The following is a 24,185-nucleotide window of genomic DNA, read 5'->3' on the forward strand; positions in this document are numbered from 1 at the left end:
ATGACATCACCCTGTTAAAGGGGCCCGGTGGCAGGGACATCACCCCGACCCCATGACGTCCTCCCCTTCAGCCTGGTAGTCAAGCAATCACGATGGGCCCGGCTTTTAAATAATAATAATAATAATAATGGCATTTGTTAAGCGCTTACTATGTGCAAAGCACTGTTCTAAGCGCTGGGGGGATACAGTGTGATCAAGTTGTCCCATGTGGGGCTCACAGTCTTAATCCCCATTTTTACAGATGAGGTAACTGAGGCTCAGAGAAGTTAAGTGACTTGCCCAAGGTCACACAGCAGACTTGTGGTGGAGCCAGAATTCGAACCCACGACCTCTGACTCCAAAGCCCGGGCTCTTTCCACTGAGCCACGCTGCTTCTCTAGCTTCCGAAATGGCAGCTCTTTGTCATTGGTCTGGATCGGCTGGCCATTGCCCATCTCCCCACTCCCCAAAAACCTCCAGTGGCTGTCCGTCCATCTTCACATCAAACCGATGTGATATAACCTCCCCAGTGCTTAGAACAGTGCTTTGCACATAGTAAGCGCTTAATAAATGCCATTATTATTATTATTATTATTATTCTCCCAACTGAACTGTCACCTCCCCCACGTCATTTCCCTTTTGCCATGTCACCTAGGCACTTGAGTCTGTGCCCCCTAAGTACGTAGGCCCTCATTCATTCAATCGTATTTATTGAGCGCTTACTTTGTGCAGAGCACTGTACTAAGCCCTTAACCATCCCACCCTCCACCCTGCAAAGCACTTTGGTCCGTATCTTTAGATTGTGATCTTTCCCTGGCCTGAAATTTATTTTTACGTCTGTCTCCTGTCACTCCTTGTGGGCAGAGATCACTTCAACTCATTGTCATCGTATTGGGTTCTCCCCGGCGCTTAGTACAGTGCTCTGCACACAGCAAGTGCTCAATAAACATCATCAACCAGTTGATGGATTGCTGCTAGTATTGGGGAGTGGGTAGTGGGCATGAACTGAAGGAAAGGAAGAAGCCCCATCCTCTGCCTCTACTTCCCCATATTCCTTTTTCCCCGTCCCTGTCCGTGCCCTTCTTCTTCTGGCCCTTGAATTTGTGTGCCACTTCCATTTTTTCCCCAGACTAAGCCCCATTTTTCCTCATCTCCCACTCCCTTCTGCGTCGCCCTGACTTGCTGTCTTTACTCTTCCCCCCTCTCCCAGCCCCACAGCACTTATGTATTTATCGGTCATTTTAGTTATTTGTATTGCCGTCTATTTATTTGTATTGAGGTCTGTCTCCCCCACCCCCCAGACTGTGAGCTTGTTGTGGATGGGGATTGTCACTCTTTATTGTTGTATTGTACTTGTTCCAGGGCTTAGTAGTGTTCTGGACACAGTAAGCGCTTAATAAATACGATTGAATGAATGAATGTAGTGCTTTCATCTCACGTGATTTATTAAACCTTTATTGTGGGGTAAACCTCTGTGCCCTGTGACCCCCTCTGTGCACTGTACCCCCTTGCTCTGAATCCCTGCCATGGCCCGTGCCTCCTAAAGTGCCCTGCATCCTGTGCCAAGTCCCGCACCCTCACACCCTCACTGCCCATGCCCCTCTCATGCCCTCACTGTGCCCCGTACCCCTATCGGTCCCTAACCACCACCACGATGACGCCACTCTGCCCGAATGTTACATCAGCAGCAGTTTCCCAGACAACCTCCCGCTGGCTGGGACCTGGAACCCAAACCACCTGAACTTTTTCCCCTCAGGGGCTTAGCGGCTGTGGGGAATCCCTCGAGGGTCTCTCGTGGGCTTCTGCAGCGGGCAGGGGGCTCTGGAGCCCCATATATCCACCATCCATCCCCATCCTGATCAAGTTCAACAGAGGGTCAGCGTGGCCTAGGGGAAAAAGAGCACAGTGCTCGGGGCGGGGAAGGGGGAGGTCAGGAGACTTGGGTTCTCATCCCAGCTCTGCCGCCGACCTGCTGGGAGACCTGGGCCGAGTCGCTTCATTTCTCTGGGCCTCGGTTTCCTCTCCCGTAAAATAAGGATAAAACACACCTGCCTCTCCCTCCTACTTAGACAGAGCCCTTTGTGGGACGGGGGCTGGCTCCAACTGATTTTGTGTAGCAGCTCTTGGCACATAGTAAGCATTTAACAGTGCTTTATTATTAACAGTGAACAGAACTTTGGTCCTCTCCTTCACAGCCTCCATCATCTTTTCCCCTCCTCCTCCTTCTCCTCCTTGTCCTCTTTCTCTCTTCCAAACTCTGCCCTAACCCAGTCCGGCCCCCCGCCCTCCTCCCCCGAACCCTGGATCCATCCTTCCTTCCGAGCCGGGGTCCAGTCCGAAGGGCATTTCCCTGGTCTATTTAACTGGACGTGCTCATTCTACCCCCTGCCCTCCGCTCCAAGATGAGACCCTTCCTCCCCAGCATGGTGAGTGCCCAGTGGGGGCCTGGGGATGGGCAGGGGGACAGGAGGAAGCAGGGCACTAGCCCTGACTCCCTCGCCTCCCTCCTGCTGAGGCGGGGCTCGGCGGCGGTCACGAGCTGAGGCAGGAGTTGGGGGGTCTGTCCCGGGGTTGGGGGCTTTTTGGAAACCTCTCAAAGAATGCCCCTTCCCCAGGAAGTGGAGGGAACCTCTAGGACCGAAGTTCAAGGAGATGTAGGCCTGACCTGGCCCCACCCCCAGGTCACCTCTGGCCCAATCCCCGTCCCCCTCCGAACCTCGGTTTCTCCACCTGCGGAGCGGGCTCCAGGGCCGGCCTTCTGCCCACCCCGAGACCTCATCTCCAGCTCTCTGGGAGGAGAGAGATGGGGCTGGGGTGGGGTGGGGTGGGGGTTTCCCTCAAGTCACTTCATCCATCCATCACCCAGTCCCCAGGCAGAACTTCCCCTCCCCAGTGAACCCCTGGTCCCGTGACTCACACCCCTCATGCTCCCCAAATGATACCTTGAGTCCCTCCTAAGCCCTCTTGCTGCATTTGTTATTATTATTATGGTACTTGTTAAGCACTTACTATGTGCCAAGCACTGTTCTAAGTACTGGGGTAGATACAGGTTAATTGGGTTTGAAGCCCTACTCCCCTTACCCTGACCCAGAATGACCAGGCACCCTATCCTGAGCCATTTAATTCACAGCAAGGGATAGTGGATAGAGCCCAGGCCTGGGAATCAGAAGGTCCCGGCTCCGCCACTTGTCCGTTGTGTGGCCTTGGACAAGTCACTTCACTTCCCTGTGCCTCAGTTGCCTCATCTGTAAAATGGGGCTTGAGACTGTGAGTCCCACGTGGGACAGAGACTACATCCAACCCGATCTGCTTGTATTCACCCCAGCGCTTAGCATGGTGCCTGGCACGTAGTAAGCACTTAACAAATAAAATTATTGTTATTACTAACTTCCTAAAGACGGGTGGTAGTCCAAACTGAATCACACCAGTTGTGCGAGAGTTTCCGCGGCTTCTTTGACCTTCCACCTCCCCGACACGGTCCTCCTCCTCCTCCTTGTCTTCATCCTCGTCCTTTTCCTCCTGCTCTTCCTTCTCCTGGCCTTTCTGTGGTCCCAGACCTGTGGGGCTGAGGGGCACTGACAGGAAAGACCCCACTCCCCTGACCCCACATTCCCAGCCAAAGAACCTGGGAGAAGCAGTGTGGCCTAGTGGATAGAGCGGCGCGGTATAGCGGATAGAGCCCTGTCCTGGGAATGAGAAGGTCGTGGGTTCTAATCCCCTAACCGCCCCCGAGAGTCCTCGCTACCCACACTCCATTCCAGCCAGCGCAGTCCAGCCCGGTCCAGTCATTTATTCACTCAATCGTATTTATTTAAGCGCTTACCGACTGCAAAGCACTGTACTAAGCGGTTGGGAAAGTACAATCACCTTGTAACCTTCCCAGCGCTTAGAACAGTGCTTTGCACGTAGTAAGCACTTAATACATGCCCTCATTATTATTATTACAATACAACAATAAAGAGTGACAATCCCTGCCCACGACCAGCTCACAGCCTGGGGTGGGGGAGACGGACATCAATACAAATAAATGACCAGTCCAGCTCAGTCCAGTCCAGTGGGCCCTTGGTAAGGAGGGCAGAGCCTGGTCGGCATCCCCCGTCCCCCCGCCTTCTCAGAGACTCTGGTGCCCGTTTCCGAGTCTCGGCAGCCTCTCCTGTCTAATGCCCATTGCCAGGAGGGAGAAGTCAAGCCCGGGGCCAGAGGTCGTAACCTCCCAGGATGGGAGGAGGACCCGATCTCATCCCCCTCCCCGCCTGGGGCATCTCTGCAGAGCCAGTATCGGGGGCTGCTCCTTATGATTCTCGTCCTGGGGCCAGGAGGCACCTTTCCCTATGGCTTTCACCTGGCCGTCACCAACGCTCCGTCCAAGGTGAGACCCTCCCCGCGACCCTCCTCTCCTCCCCCAAGCCCCCTCCCAGCCCCAGAGCCAGGTCCTTTCCCCATGCAGGGCTCCAATAACGATAATAATTGGTGGGATGTTAACAGTTGTGGTTTTTATACTATGTGCCAAGCACTGTACTAAGTGTATTAATTCTAATCAATCAATCAATCAATCATATTTATTGAGCGCTTACTATGTGCAGAGCACTGTACTAAGCGCTTGGGAAGGACAAATCGGCAACATCTAGAGACAGTCCCTACCCAACAGTGGGCTCACAGTCTAAAAGGGGAAGACAGAGAACAAAACCAAACATACTAACAAAATAAAATAGACTGGATATGTACAAGTAAAATAAATAAATAAATAGAGTAATAAATATGTACAAACATATATACAGGTGCTGTGGGGAAGGGAAGGAGGTAAGAAGGGGGGGATGGAGGATGACGACATTTGCTAAGCGCTTACTAAGTGCGAAGCACAGTTATAAGTGCTGGGGGGGATACAAGGTGATCAGGTTGTCACAGTCTTCATCCCCATTTTACAGATGAGGGAACTGAGGCACAGAGAAGTCAAGTGGCTTGCCCAAAGTCACACAGCTGAGAAGTGGTGGAGCCGGGATTAGAACCCCTGACCTCTGACTCCCAAGCCCAGGCACTTTCCACTGAGCCACGCTGCTTCTCTAAGTACAAGATAATCAGGTCTCACATGGGGCTTCCAGTCGGAGTTGAACCCAGATCCTCCGACTCCAAGACCTGTACTGTTTTCACGAGGCCTTACTGCTTCTAGTATTTGTTACTGTGAGCGCTGGGGAAAGTACAAAATCATCAGGACTGACTCAGTCCCTGCCCCATATGGGGCTTGCGGGCTAAGGGAGAAGGAGGACGGGTATGGAATCCTTATTTTAAAGATCAGGAAGCCGAGGCACAGAAAAGTGAATAATAACGATGGTATTTGTTAAGCCCTTACTATGTGCTAAGCACTGGGGTCGATACAAGGTTGTCAGGTTGTCCCACATGGGGCTCACAGTCTTCATCCCCATTTTACAGATGAGGTAACTGAGGCACCGAGAAGTGAAGTGATTTGCCCAAGGTTTTTTTTTTAATGGCACTTATTAAGCACTTACTATGGCAAAGCGCCGTTCTAAGCGCTGGGGAGGTTACAAGGTGATCAGGTTGTCCCACGGGGGGCTCACAGTCTTCATCCCCCATTTGACAGATGAGGCCACTGAGGCGCAGAGAAGTGAAGCGACCTGCCCAAAGTCACACAGCTGACAATGGGCAGAGCTGGGATTCGAACCCATGATCTCTGACTCCAAAGCCCGGGCTCCTTCCACTGAGCCACGCCGCTTCTCCAAGTTCACCCAGCCGACAAGCGGCGGAGCCGAGATTAGAAGCCGGGTCCTCGGACTCCCGAGCCCGGGCTCTATCCGCTAGGCTGTGATGCTCTTCCGATTTTCCGCCTTCCGTCCCATACCTCACCCCCTCTCCCCCAGTCCTAATATTTAATAATAACAGTGGTATTTAAGTACTGACTGTACGTCCAGCCCTGTTCTAAGCCCTGGGGGAGATTCAGGAGAAGCAGGTCAGACCCAATCCCCGATCCATATGAGGTTCACAGCCTAAGAGGTAGAACAGTTATCGAATCCCCATTCTCCAAAGGAGGAAACTGAGGCCTGGAGAAATGAAGTGATTTGCCCAAGGCCACCCCGCAGACCTTGGTGGAGCCAGGATTAGAACCCAGGTCTTCTGATTCCCAGGCCCATTATCTGCCCGCTAGGCAAGGCTGGGGTGGTCCTCATCAGTTCCTCTCACTAGCCCAACCACTAAGCCAGCCAGAAATCTCGTCCATGGGAGTTCAAAGAGGGCGTCTTGTGGAGGAGGGAAGCGGGGAGCTGTCAGCCGCGTCCACTGCCTCCCCTCTGCCCCTCCTCTACTCACCACCACCACATAGTAGATAGATCCCGGGCCTGGGGGTCAGAAGGTCATGGGTTCTAATCCCGGCTCTGCCACTTGTCTGCCGTGTGACGCTGGGCAAGTCACCCCACTTCTCTGGGCCTTAGTTCCCTCCTCTGTCAAATGGGGATGGAGACCGCGAGCTCCATCTGGGACAGGGACTGTTTCCAACCCCATTTGGTTGTATCCACCCCGGCGCTTAGTACAGTGCCCGGCACATAATAAGCTCTGAACAAATAGCACAATTATTATTACGACCACCACGATGACCACCACCGCCATCACGGCACGGTGGCTAGAGCCCGGGCCCGGGAGTCAGAAGGGTCGAATCCCGGCTCCGCACCTTGTCTGCCGTGTGGCCTGGGGCAAGTCACTTCACTTCCCTGGACCTCAGTTTCCTCGTCTGTCAAATGGGGATGGAGACCGTGAGCCCCACGTGGGACAAGCATTGCGTCCAACCCGATTTGCTTCTATCCACCCCAGCGCCTAGTACGGTGCCTGGCACATGGTAAGCTCCTAACAAATACCACAATTATTGTTATCATTCCGACCACCACGGCTCTCCCCACCGCCACCACGATGACCACCACCGCCGTGGCCGCGGCCTCCTCCGGCCGGCCCTTCCGTCCTCCCCGCCGATGCCCATCAGCACATCAGAAGCTTCCTGAACGCCACGTGGGCGGCCCGGCACGGCTCGGCTCCGGCCCCGGAGACCCTGACCCTGCTCTGGTTCTCCGTCGTCTCCATCTTTGGCCTCGGCGGGATCCTGGGATGCCTATGCAGCCAGAGCCTGATGGGAAGATTTGGGAAGTAGGTGGCCCTGCCCCTCAGCTCCTTCTGCTGACCCGCCCCCTGTTTGTTTGTTTGTCTTTGGGTATTTATTAAGCGCTTACTATGCGTCAACCCACTGTTCTAGGCGCTGGGGTAGATACGCATTTTATCTCCACGCTGCGGAGAAGCAGCATGGTTCAGTGGAAAGAGCCCGGGCTTTGGAGTCAGAGGTCATGGGTTCAAACCCCGGCTCTGCCAATTGTCAGCTGTGTGACTTTGGTCAAGTCACTTCACTTCTCTGGGCCTCAGTTCCTTCATCTGTAAAATGGGGATTAAAACTGTGAGCGCCCCGAGGGACAACCTGATCACCCTGTAATCTCCCCTGTGCTTAGAACAGTGCTTTGCACATAGTAAGCGCTTAATAAATGCCATCATCATCATTATTATTAGGTTAGACCCAGCCCCCGCCCTCCATGGGGCTCACCAAGTAGGAGAGAGTCGGATTTACAGTTGAGGAAACTGAGGAACGGAGAAATGGAGTGACTTTGTAATAATAATATTATGGGATATGGCATTATGGTAATTGTGGTATTTGTTAAGGGGTAGGTACAGGTTAATTACCCCTCTCAGGGTCGCACCTGGAGTTTTTCCCGTACTCTACCAGCCTGGACTACAGGAGGGAGAGTCAAGCAGAGGCCTGTCCATTCCATTCCTAGCTCGGGCTAGCGGGTGGCAGGCAATCTGCTACGGGTCAAAACTCCCCTGTCCTGGGCAGCCCGGGCACCGGAGAGAGTCGAGGGCGGAGACACAATTTACTGCGCTGAAGGAGACGATGGTTCAACCGCTTCTGGATTTTTACCGAGAAAACTCTACGGATCCACTCCCAGAACGATGGCAGATGGAGAGCGGGGCGGCCTGGGAGAGATGTGTCCGTGGCGTCGCTATGGGTCAGAGGCAACTGGACGGCATAAGACGTGACAAGACAGGTTAATTAGGTTGGACACAGGGAGAGGCAGACACTGAAATAAAGTATAGGAAGCAGGCAGTAATAGAGCTTAAAGATATGTACCTAAATTATGGATGGTTTTGAGTAACTGAGGACTTAGTAGGCACAAAATTGCCGAACTAGTTGGGATGGGTGGAGGGGAAAATGATGAAGGACAGTTTCCTGAAAGAGATTTGATCTGAGAAGGGCTTGGAAGATGGAGATGGATTTCTCTCTACTGCTGACCCACCCCTGCCCCTCTGCTCCATCTGGAGAAGCAGCGGGCTTGGGAGTCAGAGGACGTGGGTTCTAATCCCGGCTCTGCCCCTGGTGACCTTGGGCATGCCACTTAACTTCTCTGTGCTTCAGTTACCTCGTCTGGAAAATGGGGATTAAGACTGTGAGCCCCACGTGGGACAACCTGATCACCTTATATCTACCCCAGAGCTTAGAACAGTGCTTGGCACATAGTAAGCGCTTGACAAATACCGTTATTATCGTTATTATCTGTTGACCTTCCCCCTGCCCATCAGCTCCACCCCCTTGACCTGCCCTTCTCCAGTCAGCCCCCTTCCCCTCCGCGCCGGCTCTCTCTCGTCCCCCTCCACCCTACGCCCACCTCCTCGGGCAATGCCTCCTCAGGAAGAAGTGTCTGCTCTTCAACAACCTCTTCATGTTGGGGGCCTCGGGGGTCTTGGCAGGCAGCAAGATGGCATCCTCCTTTGAGATGGTGCTAGCCGGGCGGCTACTCGTTGGCTTCAGCTCAGGTGAGGGGGAAGAGGGAGGGTTTGGGGGAGCGGGGAGGGAGAGGAGAAGAAGACTTTGGAGGGAGGACGGGTGAAGGGGGAGGAGTATGGCCCAGCCCCGGGAGTCAGAAGACCTGGGATCTATTCCCAGCTCTACCCGCTGTGCGGCTCTGAGCACTGAACTTCTCTAGGCCTCAGTTTCCTCATCTGCAAAATGGGGATTGGATACTTTCTTTCCCTCCCTCTCAGACTGTGGGATAGGGACTGTGTCCATTCTGATCATCTTGTATCCACCTCAACGCTTGGCAGGCGGAGAGGGCTTAATGAATGCCTTCTTTATTAGCAGCAATGACCGGTGGCTGTCAGGGTTGGATAATCGGCCGGTTGAGGGGGAAGAGGAGGGTAGTGACGTGACCTGGATATTCGGGAGCAGGGCCAGGTCAGGAGGGGCAGGTGGGGAGCCCCTGGAGGTGTGCGGTGTGGGGGGGGAGGGAGGGAAGAGAGCAAGAGAGACTCCCTCCCCGCCTCCACCTGCCCAAGCTGACCAACTCTCCCCTAGCCCCCTCCCCTAGAATAATAATAATGACAATAATAATAATAATGACATTTATTGGCGCTTACTATGTGCAAAGCACTGTTCCAAGCGCCGGGGAGGTTACAAGGTGATCAGGATGTCCCATGGGGGGGCTCGCAGTCTTCATCCCCATTTTACAGATGAGGCCACTGAGGCCCAGAGAATGAAGTGACTTGCCCAAAGTCACACAGCTGACAGTTGGCGGAGCCGGCGTTTGAACCCGTGACCTCTGAGTCCAAAGCCCGGGCTCTTTTCACTGAGCCACGCTGCTTCTCATAGTACTTCTAATAGTACTTGTCAAGTGCTTACTAGGTTCTAAGCGCTGGGGTAGATACAAGGCTGGCAGGCGGGCGGCCTGAGCTCTGGGGGATCTGCCTGGGTGTGACGAGAGGTGTCCGAGCTCGGGTGGGAGGGGGAGAGGGGACCCGGGGGGGCAGGGGCGGCCACAGGCCCCACGTCCCCTGTCTCGGGCAGGGATCAGTCTGATGGTCCACCCCATCTATGCCGGAGAAATCGCCCCCCGCAGCCTCCGCGGATTCACCAACGCCAGCGTCGGCATCTTCGTCACGTTGGGCAAGGTCTTCGGACAGGTCCTGGGACTGAGGTGACCGCCCCCCACCCCACCTTCCCACGGTTTCCGGCCCCCCACCCCACACCGGACCCTCCGGCCCACCGCCAGCCAGGCCCACCTGCTGCCCATCACGGCCTCTGCCCCTCCCCGGGGCACTCAGAGGTTCTCCCACCTCCATCTTCAGCCGGATTAGGGGTGGGAGGAGGGACCGGGATGGACTAGACCCAAGTGACCCCCAATTCTCCCTCTCCCAAGTCTGAACGGGGAGAGGGGCAGCCCCGCCTGGAGGCAGGGGGCTGGACAGTATGACCTCTCTCCTCCTTACGCTCCTTCTTAGACTTTGAGCCCAGTGCTGGAGAAGCAGCGTGGCTCAGTGGAAAGAGCCTGGGCTCTGGAGTCAGAGGTCATGGGTTCAAATCCTGACTCCGCCAACTGTCAGCTGTGTGACTTTGGGCAAGTCACTTAACTTCTCTGGGCCTCAGTTACCTCAACAGTAAAATGGGGATTAAGACTGTGAGCCCCTTGTGGGACAACCTGATCACCTTGTAACCTCCCCAGCGCTTAGAACAGTGCTTTGCACATAGTAAGCGCTTAATAAATGCCATTATCATTATTATTATTATTATTAACTATGTCTGACCTGATTTTATCTACCCCAGCACCTAGCACAGTCCTGTGAAAAAATAATACAATTTAGACAAACCCAGCTGAGACTCGCCACACTGTGCCCACCCCTCCATCCCTCACTACACCCCCCCCTCAGCCCCACCTACTCCCTGCCATGCCCCATCCCCGCTATGCATGGGCATGGCCTGGGGGTCAGACGGTTCTAATCCCTCCGCTTTCATTCATTCATTCATTCAATCGTACTTATTGAGCGCTTACTGTGTGCAGAGCACTGTACTAAGCGCTTGGAAAGTACAAGTTGACAACGTATAGAGACGGTCCCTACCCAACAACGGGCTCACATTCATTCATTCAATCGTTTTTATTGAGTGCTTACTGTATGCAGAGCACTGTACTAAGCGCTTGGGAAGTACAAGATGGCAACATATAGAGACAGTCCCTACCCAACAGCCGGCTCACAGACTAGAAGGGGGAGACAGACAACAAAACCAAACATGTGGACAGGTGTCAAAACCATCTGCTGTGTGACCTCGGGCTAGTCACTTCACCTCTCTGAGCCTCAGTTCCCTCATCTGTAAAATGGGGATTGCGTCTGGAAGTCCCACGGGGGACAGGGACTGTGTCCAACCTAGTTAGCTTGTATCCACCCCAGCGCTTAGTACAGTGACTGGCACATAGTAAATGCTTAACTAACACCATAATTATTATTATTATGCCCCACCCCAACCGTGCCCCACCCTCTGCAGGGAGCTGCTGGGCACTGAGTCGCTGTGGCCATGTCTGCTGGGCTGCCCGGCGGTCACGGCCCTGCTGCAGCTGGTCACCCTGCCCTTCTTCCCAGAGTCCCCCCGCTACCTGCTGATGGAGAAGGGGGACCAGGACGCCTGCTGGAAAGGTGACGGGGTGGGGGGAGAGGGCGAGGGGGGACAGACGGGGAGAGCTGCAGGGCCCCCATTGGAGACTCTCCCGTCAGGGAGGACCTGGAATCTGCCCCGTACCTCTGGGGTTGGGGTGGGGTGTAGTTCTGGGGACCCCAGCCCATGGGCTTATCCTTCTGCGGTGGTGGTGACCCCCATCTTACACCCCCCCACACACCCACCCGAACCCCGAAGGGACCCCCAGAGCCGGGCTCATCTCTTCTCACTCCTGGAAACGGACACGGTGTCAGCTCCCACCCCTGACCCCGGGGAGGGGGAAGTTGGGGGGCAATCCAGACCCAGGTGCGTGGCTCAGTGGAAAGAGCCCGGGCTTGAGAGGCAGAAGTCATGGGTTCTAACCCCGCCTCTGCCACTTGTCAGCTGGGTGACTTTGGACAAGTCACTTCCCTTCTCTGGGCCTCACTTCCCTCATCTGTAAAACAGGGATGAAGACTGTGAGCCCCACGTGGGACAACCTGATGACCTTGTAGCCCCCCAGCGCTTAGAAGCGCTCAACAAATACCATTATTATTATTATTACCTAGCTCGCTTTGCCTCCTGGGGGGCCCAGGCCTCAGAGTCAGAAGGACCTGGGTTCTGATCCCGGTTCCTCCGCTTGTCTGCTGCGTGAGCTTGGGAAAGCCACTTGGCTTCTCTGGGCCTCCTCTGTAAAATGGGGATTGGATACCTGCTCTCCCTCGTACTCAGGCTCTGGGCCTCGTGTGGGACAGAGACTGACTGTCTCTGATCCAGGCCGATCAGCATCCCACGGGGGCGGTGGCTGAGGGGACGGGGTGAAGGTGGGGGGCGGCGGTGGCCCAGCCCGGCCGCCGAGGTCCGTGTCCGGGTTGGGGGGCACAGCCGTCCAGCAGCTGTGGGGTGCGGGTGACCACAAGGCAGAAGTGGAGGACATGAGGAAGGAGCAGGCGGGGCTGTCCGGCGCCAGGCCTCGGGGGCCCCTGCAGCTCCTCAGGGAACATTCCCTGCGCCGCCCCATAACCATCACCCTCATCCTGGGCACCGCCCTGCAATTCTCCGGGATCAATGCCGTGAGTGCCCGGCCCCTGACCCCCAATCCCCGATCTTGGCTCCCGGGCCCCCACTCAGCCAGTCCGTCAGTCGATCGTATTTGCTGAGCGCTTACCGCGTACAAAGCACTGTACTGAGCGCTTGGGAGAGGACAATACAACCATAGACACATTCCCTGCCCACATCGAGCTTACGGTCTAGAGGGGAGACGGATATTAATAGAAAAGAATAGATGACAGGTGTGGATACAAGCGGCGTTGGGCTGGGAGCGGGGATGAACAAAGGGAGTGAGTCAGGGTGATGCAGAAGGGAGAGGGAGAAGAGGAAAGGGGGGCATAGTCAGGGAAGGCCTCTTGGAGGAGATAATAATAATAGTAATAATGATGGCATCTGTTAAGCGCTTACTATGTGCAAAGTACTGGTCTAAGCGCTGGGGGGATACAAGGTGATCAGGTTGTCCCACGTGGGGCTCACAGTCTTAATCCCCGTTTTACAGATGAGGGAACTGAGGCTCAGAGAAGTTAAGTGACTTGCCCAAGGTCACACAGGCGTCGAAGGGGGCAGAGAGTCATTGTCTGCCGGGTTTGAGGAGGGAGGGCGTTCCGGGCGAGAGGCGGGACGTGGACGTTGACGACAAGCTAGATGAGATCGGGACACAGTGAGAAGGTCAGCATTAGAGGAGCGAAGCGTCCGGGCTGGGTTGGAGTAGGAGAGTAATAATAATTATAATAGTGATGATGGTATTTCTTAAGTGCTTCCTATGTGCCAAGCACTGTTCTAAACGCCGGGGTAGATACAAGGTCATCGGGTTGTCCCTCGTGGGGCTCACGGTCTTCATCCCCATTTCTTAAAGATGAGGTAACTGAAGCACGGAGAAGTTAAGAGGCTTGTCCAGGGTCACACAGCAGACTCGTGGCGGAGCCGGGATTAAAACCCACTTCCTCTCACTCCCAAGCCTGTGCTCTTTCCACTAAGCCACGCTGCTTGGGGCAAAGCGAGAGAGTGCTTTAAAGCCGACGGTGAGGAGTTTCTGCTCGTTCATTCATTCAATCGCAGTAAGCACTCAATAAATACGATTGATTGATTGATTGATTTACCGAGTGCTTACTGTGTGCACAGCACTGTACTAAGCGCTTGGAAAGTACAATTCGGCAACAGATAGAGACAATCCCTACTCAACAACGGGCTTGATGCAGTCCAGCTCCCAGCCCCCGATCCCCACTCCTGGCCCCCGGCCCCCAGCCCCCGCACATCCCCACAGCCCCCCACTCACTGCCCAACCCTGACCTGGGTTCTCCCCCACCCCTTTACCCAATTCCCGCCCCAGGCCTCTGCCCGAAGCCCACCCAGAGCCTCATCCCCCCATCCTCAACACCCCTTCAGCTCTCCACCCAGGCACCACCCCAGATCCCCCACCCCCCGACAAAGCCCAGAGGCCAGCCTTGGCCTCCCATTCCCCATCCCCTGGGTAGGGACTGTCTCTATATGTTGCCAATTTGTACTTCCCAAGCGCTTAGTACAGTGCTCTGCACATAGTAAGCGCTCAATAAATACGATTGATGATGATGACGATCCCCTGCCCTGCCCCAGGACACCTAATTAATCAGTCGTATTTATCGAAAGCTTACTGATTGCAGCACAGTTTATTAAGCACTTGGGAAAGTGCCATATAATATTTGGCACAGACATTCTCTACCCACAAGAATCCCAGCTTCGCCTCTCATCTGCTGAGTGACCTCGGGCAAGTGACTTCACTTCTCTGGGCCTCAGTTCCCCCATTTGCAAAATGAGGACTAAGGTCTGTCCGCCCCACGTGGGACATGGACTGAGTCTAACCCGATTAACTTAGTCCAGTGCTCTGCACACAGCAAGCGCTCAATAAATACGATTGAATGAATGAACTTGTCCACATGTTTTGTTTTGTTGTCTGTCTCCCCCTTCTAGACTGTGAGCCCGTTGTTGGGTAGGGACCGTCTCTATATGTTGCCAACTTGGACTTCCCAAGCGCTTAGTACAGTGCTCTGCACACAGGAAGCGCTCAATAAATATGATTGAAAGAATTAATTAATTTGTATCTTCCCCAGTGCTTAGTACGGTGCCTGGCACTTAGTAAAATGTTTAACAAATCTCATAAAAAACAAGAAACCTCTTATGGACCAGAGACGCCCGCCTCAGTCACCCAGGTCCCGTGCCCTGCCCTCCCAGCTCCAGTGCTGAGCCTCTTCCAGGGCAATCAATCAATCAATCAATTAATCGTATTTATTGCATGCTTACTGTGTGCAGAGCACTGTACTAAGTGCTTGGGAAGTACAAGTTGGCAACATATAGAGACGGTCCCTACCCAACAGTGGGCTCACAGTCTAGAAGGGGGAGACAGAGAACAAAACAAACCATATTAACAAAATAAAATAAATAGAATAGATATGTACAAGTAAAATAAATAAATAAATAGAGTAATAAATACGTACAAACATATGTACATATATACAGGTGCTGTGGGGAAGGGAAGGAGGTAGGGCGGGGGGGTGGACGGGGGAGAGGAAGGAAGGGCAGGGACCCAAGCGCGTGGGGAACTGAGGTTGCTGGTCCCACCAACCCACAGTCCCCTCCTTCGGCTCCAGCCCGCCTCTGAGAAGCAGCGTGGAATAATCAATCAATCAATCAATCAATCAATCAATCGTATTTATTGAGCGCTTACTGTGTGCAGAGCACTGTACTAAGTGCTTGGGAAGTACAAGTTGGCAACATAATGGTTAGAGCCCAGGCCTAGGAGTCAGAAGGACCTGGGTTCTACCCCTAGCTCCGCCCCTTGTCCGCTGTGTGACCTTGGGCAAGTCGCTTTACTTCTCTGTGCCTCATCTGTAAAATGGGGATTAAGCGGGGGAGCCCCATGTGGGACTGCGTCCAACCTGATTCCCTTGCCCCAGCAGTTAGAACAGTGCCTGGCGTACAGTAAGTGCTCAACAAATACCACAGTTATTATTATTATTATTATCTGAGTGACCGAGTGTCCGGAGATCAGGAAGGAACCTGCTGGGGTGGGGGTCCTGGGGTCCCAGGGTCCCGGGGGAGGGCTTCTCTCCCCCGATTCCTCCTCCTCCTCCCGTCTCCCTGTCTCCCCTAGATCTATTTCTACGCCTCTGAGGTGCTGCAGCAAGCCGGGTTCTCAGAGCGGCTCGTCCCCTACGTGTCTGTAGGCATCAGCACCTGTGACTTCTTCTCCTCCATGCTATGTGTAAGGGGGAGGTGGACTGGCAGACATTTGGGAGGAACTGGGGGTGGGGGAGAAGGGAGGCTGGGAGGCAGGTCAGCAGATCCTGGGGGGCCAGGGATCAGGGCTTTGGGGACGGGAGGGACGCCCACTGACCTCAGGTTGGGGTCCCAGGCGGTGCGGAGGACTGTACTAGGTGCTTGGGAGAGTACAGAGTAACAAAGTTGGTAGACGCGTTCCCTGCCCTCAGAGAGAACAGCAGTGTGACCTAGCGGATGGAGCCCGGGCCTGGGAGTCGGAAGGACCTGGGTTCAAATCCTGACTCCGCCACTTGTCTCTTGGGTGACCTCAGGCAAGTCACTTAACGTCTCTGTACCTCAGTTACCTCAGCTGTAAAATGGGGATGAAGGCTACTCAAGGCCCTACTGAGAGCTCACCTCCTCCGGGAGGCCTTCCCAGACTGAGCCCCCTCCTTCCTGTCCCCCTCATCCCCCTCTCCATCCCCCCGCCCTACCTCCTTCCTTTCCCCACAGCACTTGTATATATGTATATATGTTTGTACATATTTATTACTCTATTTATTTTACTTGTACATATCTATTCTATTTATTTTATTTTGTTAATATGTTTGGTTTTGTTCTCTGTCTCCCCCTTCTAGACTGTGAGCCCACTGTTGGGTAGGGACTGTCTCTATATGTTGCCAACCTGTACTTCCCAAGCGCTTAGTACAGTGCTCTGCACACAGTAAGCGCTCAATAAATACGATTGATTGATTGATTGATTGACTGGGAGTCCCATGTGGACAGGGACTGGGTCCAACCTTGTAATAATTATAATAATGACAGCATTTATTAAGTGCTTACTATGTGCAAAGCACTGTTCTAAGCGCTGGAGAGGTTACAAGGTGATCAGGTTGTCCCACGGGGGGCTCACAGTCTTCATCCCCATTTGACAGATGAGGGAACTGAGGCCCGGAGAAGTTAAGTGACTTGCCCAAGGTCACGCAGCTGACAATTGGCGGAGCTGGGATTTGAACCCATGATCTCTGACGCCAAAGCCCAGGCTCTTTTCACTGAGCCACACTGCTTGTGTCTACCCCAGCGCTTAGGACAGTGCCTGTCACACAGTCCATGCTTAACAAATCCCAGAAATAGAGAAAGTTCCCTGCCCACAAGGAGCTTACAGTCTAGAAGATTCCAGGGGAGAGGAAGAGAAAGGGGTAGTGGGGAGGAGGCAGAGGAAATGGAGAGGGAAGGGGAGAGGGGAGGGAGAAGGAAAGAAGAGGTTGAGGGAAAGAGGGAAGGAGAAGGAAGGAAGAAGGGAGAGAGGTGAGAGAGGGTGAGGCCGGGGTAAGGAGGGCGGGGGTGTCCTGGGAGGGGGGAATCCCTGCCTTGATGTCTCTGGCCCCCAGTCCTTCGTCATCGAGCGGTTTAGCCGGAGGGGACTTCTGCTGACAAGCTACTTCCAGATGGGCTTGGTGCTACTGCTGCTCACCGTCACCCTCAACCTGCAGGTCTGACACCCGGTCCCCTCCGCCCCACGCCCAACCTTCCATGACCCTCACCTCCCCACCCCAACTTCAGCTGGCCACCCTTCCCCAGTCAACCTCCCCCGCCTAGGGTCTCCCCACCCTGCTGGCCCCTGGCCCCCTGACCCTCACTGGACAGTCGCTTCCCTAAGGTCCGGGGCCTGAGGGGGTTGTGAGCCGCCCCCCCAGGCTTCCCCCTGGATCCACGTGTGTCTCTGTCTCTCCGCCCCCAGAGTCTGGTCTCCTGGATGGCTGTGTGCAGCGCTCTCCTCCTCTTCCTCTTCACCTTCATCTTCAGTGCCGGGGCCGGTGAGGTGGGATGGGGTCAGCAGAGGGCAGCGGGGCCACTCCAAGCTCTGTCCCGGCCTTGGGGGCACCCTCCGCGGCCTCCTCCGGCCCCCGATCCTCACTCCTCCCTCCTGCCAGCCGACCCCCTGGCTCTTTCAGGTCCTGCCCCCACCATTTTCCGAGGGAGTAGCTGGCACCGGGTCACTTCTCCTCAGCTGGGCATGATGGGGGGCCAGCTTGGGTATGGGTGGAAAGTGTGTGTGGGGGGGGGCTCACAGAAGGATACAGGGCAGCTCCACCACCCCCAGCCCCCCCGCCCAATCCCCAGCCCCCCCGCCCAATCCCCAGCCAACTGACCCTGAGAGACTCCCTCAGTTAGGGGGTGGGAGGCAGAGGAAAAGCCCGTGAGAGAAACTGAGGATGAGCAGCCAGAGAGCTAGGAGGAGAGCCGGCAGAGGACAGTGCCAGTGAAGCCGGGGTTGGATAACATTTCCAGGAGAAGGGGGTGGTCCACGGTGTTGAAGGCAGCTGAGAAGTCGAGGAGGATTAGGATGTAGTAGAAACCACTGGACTTGACAAGAAGGAGATCACTGGTGACTTTTGGCAGGTTGTCTTCTGTGGAGCGAAGGGGACGGAAGCCAGACTGGAGGGGGTCAAGGAGAGAATTGGAGGAGAGGAATTTGAGGCAGAGGGTGTAGACAACTCACTCAAGAAGTTTGGAGGGGAAAGGTAGGAGGGAGATGGGGAGGTAAGTGAAGGGAGCGGGGGGTCAAGGGAGGGGTTTTTTAGGATAGGGGAGACCTGGGCATGTTTGAAAGCATTGGGGAGAAAGTCACTGCAGAGCAAACAGATGAAGATGTCTATTAGGAAGGGAAGATGTGGGGCAAGTGTTTTGATAAGGTGCGGAGGGATGGGATTTGATGCACTGGTGGAGGGGGTGGGTTTTGAGAGAAGGCAGGAGATCTCCTCTAGATATATTGCTGGAAAACACGGGAGAGTTGAAGAAGGGACAGGAGGAGGGAGGGGCTGGAGAGGGGCAGGGGAGATTTTGGGGTGATCACGCCTGATGGTTTTAATTTTCTCAATAAAGTAGGTGGCCAGGTCATTAAGGATAAGAGATGGGAGAGGTGGGGGGTGACAAGGGATTTGAGGAGGGAGTTAAACGTCTGAAACAGTTGGCAAGGGCAATGAGCATGGGTATCAATAAGGATGGAGAAATAATTTTGCCAGGCAGAGGAGACGGAAGAGTTAAAGCACACAAGGATGAACTTGAAGAGGACAAATTTGGCCTGGTATCTAGATTTCCGCCAGCAGTGCTCTGCGGCTCGGGGGCGAAGGAGGAGGACTGTGGAGGTGATCCGGGGTCGTGGGTTAGTGGTGTGAGATCGACGAAGGGGTAGGAGACCGAGAGAGTTGAGATCAGTCGAGAGGGAGATGTTGAGGGTGTCGATTTGGTCATCAAGGGAACGCACTTTGGGTATGGAAGCTAAATGGGACATAGAAAAGTGGAGGGGGTCAAAAGATCGGAGGTCTCCATGGAGGAACAGGTCAGATTAGCAGGGAGGAGATGGTTGGGAGAGAAGGGGGATTTTGGAGTTGGTGAGGATGGCTAGAGATGATGAGATGGAGTGTGTGTCCAAGTTGGTGAGTTGGCGAGGTGGGGTGGAGCTGGAGGTCAGCGGAGTTGAGGAGTGATAGAAAGCGGGCAGCGGAAGAGTCATCGGAGAACATCTATGTGGATATCGAAGTCCCCAAGGATCAATGTAGGGTTGGAGAAAGAGAGAAGGAATCTGAGAAAGGGATCAAAATGGTTCAGAACGTTGCAAGTGGGGCCTGAGGGGGCTTTAGATGACCACTACTAGAATCTGGAGTGTGGTAGAGGCGGATGGTACGAACTTCGGTAGGAAGGGATATAGAAGGATGGGGGGAGGTGGAATGGTACGAAATTGGGGAGCGAGAAGGAAGCCGATTCCTCCCGCCTTCAGTCTGGGGGAGTGGGAGAAGGTGAGGCCCCCGAGAGAGAGAGTGGCGGAGAGACCGTGTCGTCTAAGGAGAGAAGGGTTTCAGGGATGGCCGGTGGGGAGCAGTGACAGAAACAGGAGCAGGTCAAACATGAAGGAAGCGGGACTTCCCCAGGCCACATCTGGCTGAGGCTTTGTGTGGGCAAGAACGTGTGTATGGGGGCGGCAGGGCTGGACTGGCGCAGGCTGGTAAAGGGACTTCGGGCACCTCCATGAGCTCCGCCTCCTCCCTCCCCCAGCCGGGACGTCGATGTGCATCGCCATGGAAATATTTGACCAAGAGAACCGTCTGGCGGCCATGGTGATCATGTGCACGCTGCTCTGGGGAGGAAACTTCCTACTTGCAGTGCTCTTCCCCATCCTGGTGGTGAGGCCAAGGGGCAGGCGGTGGGGGTGGCAGGGGATGGGCGGGCTCTGGGGAGGAGCGGCAGGGGGTGGGCTCTGGTGGGGGGCGGGGGGCCGAGGCCGGGCTCTGGCCAGGGGCAGAGAGATGTCAAGAGCCCGGGCCCAGAAGTCAGAGGGCCGGGGTAGTATACTCCCCGCTCGGCCCCCGGCTCCCTGTGTGACCTCATAAGGATGGCGTTTAGGAAGGGCTCACTCTGAGCTAACCACCCACGTGGGACAGGGCCTGAGCTCAATCTGATTCTTTGTCTCTACCCTGTCCTAATTGTTGGGGCGGATAAAGAAAATCAGACCGACCACAGACTCGGTCCCACTGGGGGCTCATCACCGATCGATTGATCGCATTTATTGAGCGCTTATGTATGCAGGGGATTGTACTAAGCACTTGGGATAGTCCAACTCAACAGTACAATGGATATATTCCCTGCCATCTAAGAGGATGGGCGAGCACTAGGTTTATCCTCTGGGCCTCAGTTACCTCATGTTTGGTTATGTTCTCTGTCTCCCCCTTTTAGACTGTGAGCCCACTATCGGGTAGGGACTGTCTCTATGTGATGCCAATTTGTACTTCCCAAGCGCTTAGTACAGTGCTCTGCACATAGTAAGCGCTCAATAAATACGATTGATTGATTGATTGATTGATTATGGGGCTCGTAGTCTTAATCCCCATTTTAAAAGGGTGAGGGAACTGAGGCCCAGAGAAGGGAAGTGACTTGTCCAAAGTCACGCAGCAGGCAAGTGGCGGAGCCAGGATTCAAACCCAGTTCTCTTGATTCCCAGGCCGGAGGTCTTGCCATTAGCCCACACTGCTTTGGCAAACAAAAGCCTTCTACACATTCAAGCTATCATAGAACCCTGAGAAAACAGTTTCGGGGGGATTTTGGGCCAGCTCAGAGGAGAGGAGTTGTGAAACACGTGGGGAAAACCCCCTAAACTCACCTGGAAGAAGCAGGGCTTCACCCTCGGCCCTAAGGGAACCCCAGCTACAGACCACCATCCCAAACCCCTCCCTCACTCCCAGTTTTGTGTCTGTGACACAGCAATTGGCATTCAAACGTTTAGAGAAAAAACGTATCCTCTTCGGGCTGGAAGGACTCTGAGAGGTCATCTTGTCCATCCCGCTGTCTTCAGTCAGGACTGCCTCTATCCCAGCCAGGCAGCGGGCTGCCTCCCCAGAGAAGCAATTTCACATCCCTCCAGTCACCCACGTGCCGGGCTGATCCCAAGCCCAATCCACTGAGCTTCCACTGCCAACTGCCCCATGGCACAGGTGCATCAGGGCCAAACGAGGAATTCTGGGATACTTTTCCAGACACCATGACTGGAACTATTTGCCTCTCAACCTGTGATTCCCCGGGTGGGACAGGGATTGTGTCTGGCCTGATTATCTTGTCATTCATTCAATCCTATTTATTCAGCGCTTATTGTATGCAAAGCGCTGTACTAAACGCTTGTCTCTACCCCCAGCCCTTAGAACAGCGCTTGGCACATAGTTCCTAGTTCACAGTCCACGTAGCCGAGTTCTAATCCTCGCTCCACCACTTGTCTGCTGTGTGACCTTTAGCAAGTCGCTTCACTTCTCGGTGCTCCAGCTACCTCAACTGTCAAATGGGAATTGAGACCGTGAGCCCCATGTGGGGCAGGGACTGTGTCCAACCCCACTTGCCGTGCCCATCCCATCGCTTAGTATAATGCCTGGCACATAGTAAGTGCTTAATAAATATAATAATAATAAATATTATTATTACACTTAGCGAGTGTCACCGTTATTATCCTGGCACAGGATGGCCTCCCCCCAGCACCATTTTGGGATGGCGCAGGATGGGATGGGGGTGCCCCGCGGGCTCCTTGAAACAGCTCCTCCCTCCCTGCCTCAGCTTACCTCCTCTCATCCACCGCCCCCGGCCCCTCACTCCCTTGCCCCTTTTTCAGGCCACGCTACGTTCCTTCTGCTTCCTGGTCTTCCCCAGCATCCTGACGGGTGCCTGGATTTTCATCTACCTCTTCCTGCCGGAAACCCGGGGCCGGTCCATCGTGGACATCACCGCGGCATTCGCCCAGAGGCCCCAGGGGAGGACACCCCCCGGAAGCCCACCGCTTCAGGACCCCCAGTACTGCACCCAGTTCTGAACTGTCAGGGCAGGAGTGTGGAAGGCCACAATGGGGATGGGAACACCACTAGTCAGCTCCTCAAGGGCAGGGATCGTGTTTGCTCCCTCTACTCTATTCTCGCAAGTGCTCAGTACAACACTCTGCACACAGTAGATTGTTAGCTCCTGGAGAGCAGGGATTGTGTCTACCAACTCTGTTGTACTGTGCTCTCCCAAGCGCTTAGAACGGTGCTCTGCACACAGCAGGCGCTCAATAAATACCATTGATTGATCGCATTATTGAGTAAATGCATGTCTGGCACGCAGGAGCGAATGGGATGTGACGTGCGGAGCAGCTTGACTCAGGGGAGACGGCTGCGGCTGGAAGTCAGGAGACCTGGGTCGTGTCCGTCGGGCCTGCTGTGTGACCTTAGGCCCTCTTCTCCGGGCCTCAGTTTCCCCATCTGACTCCCATTCTTCTGCTCTTACCACTAGACAACACCGCTTCTAGACTCTGGATGGCCCAGTGGATACAACTCGGGCCTGGGGGTCAGAAAGACCTGGATTCTAGTCCCAGCTCTGCCGATAGTCTGCTGTGTGATCTTGGGCAAATCACTTCCCTTCTCTGGGTCTCCATTCCCTCCTCTGTAAAATGGGGATTAAGACCGTGAGCCCCATGTGGGACATGGATTCTGTCCAACCCGATTATCTTCTATCAATCCCAGCGCTTAGTACAGTGCCTGGCACATAATAAGTCCTTAATAAATAGCACAGTTATTATCATTATTATTTTTAGGTCTTTCTCCCTGTCTCCATCCCTCTCTCCCTCCCTCCATTCCCTTTCCCTTTCTACACCTTCTCCATTTATCTCTTTATTCAGGTCTCTTAGGTCTCTGAGGCTGTCCCGGCCTCAGGCCCTCTCTGACTCTCAGCCTGCCCTGGGTCTCAATCTCTTTCTTGCCCCACCCCAGCCCCCTGCCCGTCCCCTCCCAAACTCCCTCCTTGGTTCTGCCCCTGAGCATTCCCAGCTGCGTGGCCTAGTGAAAAGAGCCCGGGCCTGGAAATCAGAGGACCGTACATTCTAAACCCAGCTCTGCCCCTTAATAATAATAATAATAGCATTTATTAAGCGCTTACTGCGTTCAAAGCACTGTTCTAAGCACTGGGGAGGTTACAAGGTGATCAGGTTGTCCTACGGGGGGCTCACAGTCTTCATCTCCATTTTACAGATGAGGGAACTGAGGCCCGGAGAAGGGAAGGAACTTGCCCAAAGTCACAGAGCTGGCAATCGGCAGAGCCGGGATTTGAACCCCTGACCTCGGACTCCAAAGCCCGTGCTCTTTCCACTGAACCACGCTGCTTCCACCTGTCTTCTTTGCTAAACTATGAAGGACCAAAAATTAATTGGTTTCCCATGCTCTTTCAAGGGGCTAAAGGAGAGAGGCAGAGCAGGGGACCTCTTCCTCCCCCTGGACGTCTCTTGCCACCCCCCTCTTAGAGCGCTGGGAGAGGGCGGAGATGGGGCGGGGGGCTTCTGGGAGATACTGGGTGACCGTGGGCAAGTCACTTCACTTCTCTGGGCCTCAGTTCCCTCATCTGTAAAGTGGGGATTAAGACGGTGAGCCCCTCATGGGACAAGGACTGTGTCCAACCCGATTTCCTTGCATCCACCCCAGGGCTCAGTACAGTGCTTGGGACATAATAGGCACTTTAACAAATACCACAATTATTATTATCTCTTTCCCCTTCGATTTAGGGTCCAGAACCGGCCCCCACACCACCACCTCCTCCACCTGAACTCAGGACTTGGTGGGAATTTTCCTTGTTTTCATCACCAGGGATCCACGAGGAAGGCCCGGACACCTGGGCTTCCGTCGCCTAGGCTGCGGAGACAACACTTACCCCTCTCTGTGGGATTCTCAGGACTTCCTGCGGTGGAGAAGTGAGTCAGCCACACCGCCAACATCATCTCCCCAAGCCCCTCCTGCTCTCATTCGTTCATTTCATTCAATCGTATTTATTGAGCGCTTACTGTGTGCAGAGCACTGTATTAAGCGCTCGGGAAGTACAAGTTGGCAACATATAGAGATGGTCCCTACTCAACAACGGGCTC

The 24,185-nt window shown here is 54.5% G+C and overlaps 1 protein-coding gene across 3 annotated transcripts; it reads left to right on the plus strand.

Annotated features, from left to right (window-relative positions):
* The first annotated feature begins 2,290 nt into the window (after positions 1–2,290).
* Positions 2,291–22,241, plus strand: SLC2A11 (solute carrier family 2 member 11). 3 transcript variants are annotated; one of them, XR_005455356.1, is made up of 12 exons: positions 2,291–2,405; positions 4,154–4,348; positions 6,962–7,122; positions 8,711–8,835; positions 9,863–9,992; positions 11,333–11,481; positions 12,365–12,552; positions 15,657–15,767; positions 17,155–17,256; positions 17,505–17,585; positions 19,820–19,947; positions 21,915–22,003. XR_005455356.1 is itself a non-coding variant. In XM_038763171.1 (12 exons), the coding sequence occupies exons 1-12, from the start codon at positions 2,382–2,384 to the stop codon at positions 22,110–22,112; spliced, it is 1,587 nt and encodes a 528-aa protein (XP_038619099.1). In that variant the 5' UTR covers positions 2,291–2,381; the 3' UTR covers positions 22,113–22,241. The 3 variants fall into 3 exon arrangements, 2 of the variants coding, with proteins under 2 accessions (XP_038619099.1, XP_038619100.1); XM_038763171.1 differs by having other exon boundaries at positions 17,505–17,580; positions 21,915–22,241; XM_038763172.1 differs by lacking the exons at positions 2,291–2,405; positions 6,962–7,122 and having other exon boundaries at positions 4,242–4,348; positions 17,505–17,580; positions 21,915–22,241.
* The last annotated feature ends 1,944 nt before the right edge of the window (positions 22,242–24,185 follow it).

Source organism: Tachyglossus aculeatus, chromosome 21 (genome assembly GCF_015852505.1).
Source record: "Tachyglossus aculeatus isolate mTacAcu1 chromosome 21, mTacAcu1.pri, whole genome shotgun sequence".
Classification (NCBI taxonomy): domain Eukaryota; kingdom Metazoa; phylum Chordata; class Mammalia; order Monotremata; family Tachyglossidae; genus Tachyglossus; species Tachyglossus aculeatus.

Coding starts and splice junctions, on each gene's coding strand:
- SLC2A11 (XM_038763171.1), top strand. CDS start 2,382: ATGAGACCCTTCCTCCCCAGCATG. Junction 7,123..8,710: donor CTGATGGGAAGATTTGGGAA/GTAGGTGGCCCT, acceptor ATGCCTCCTCAG/GAAGAAGTGTCTGCTCTTCA. Junction 12,553..15,656: donor AATTCTCCGGGATCAATGCC/GTGAGTGCCCGG, acceptor TGTCTCCCCTAG/ATCTATTTCTACGCCTCTGA.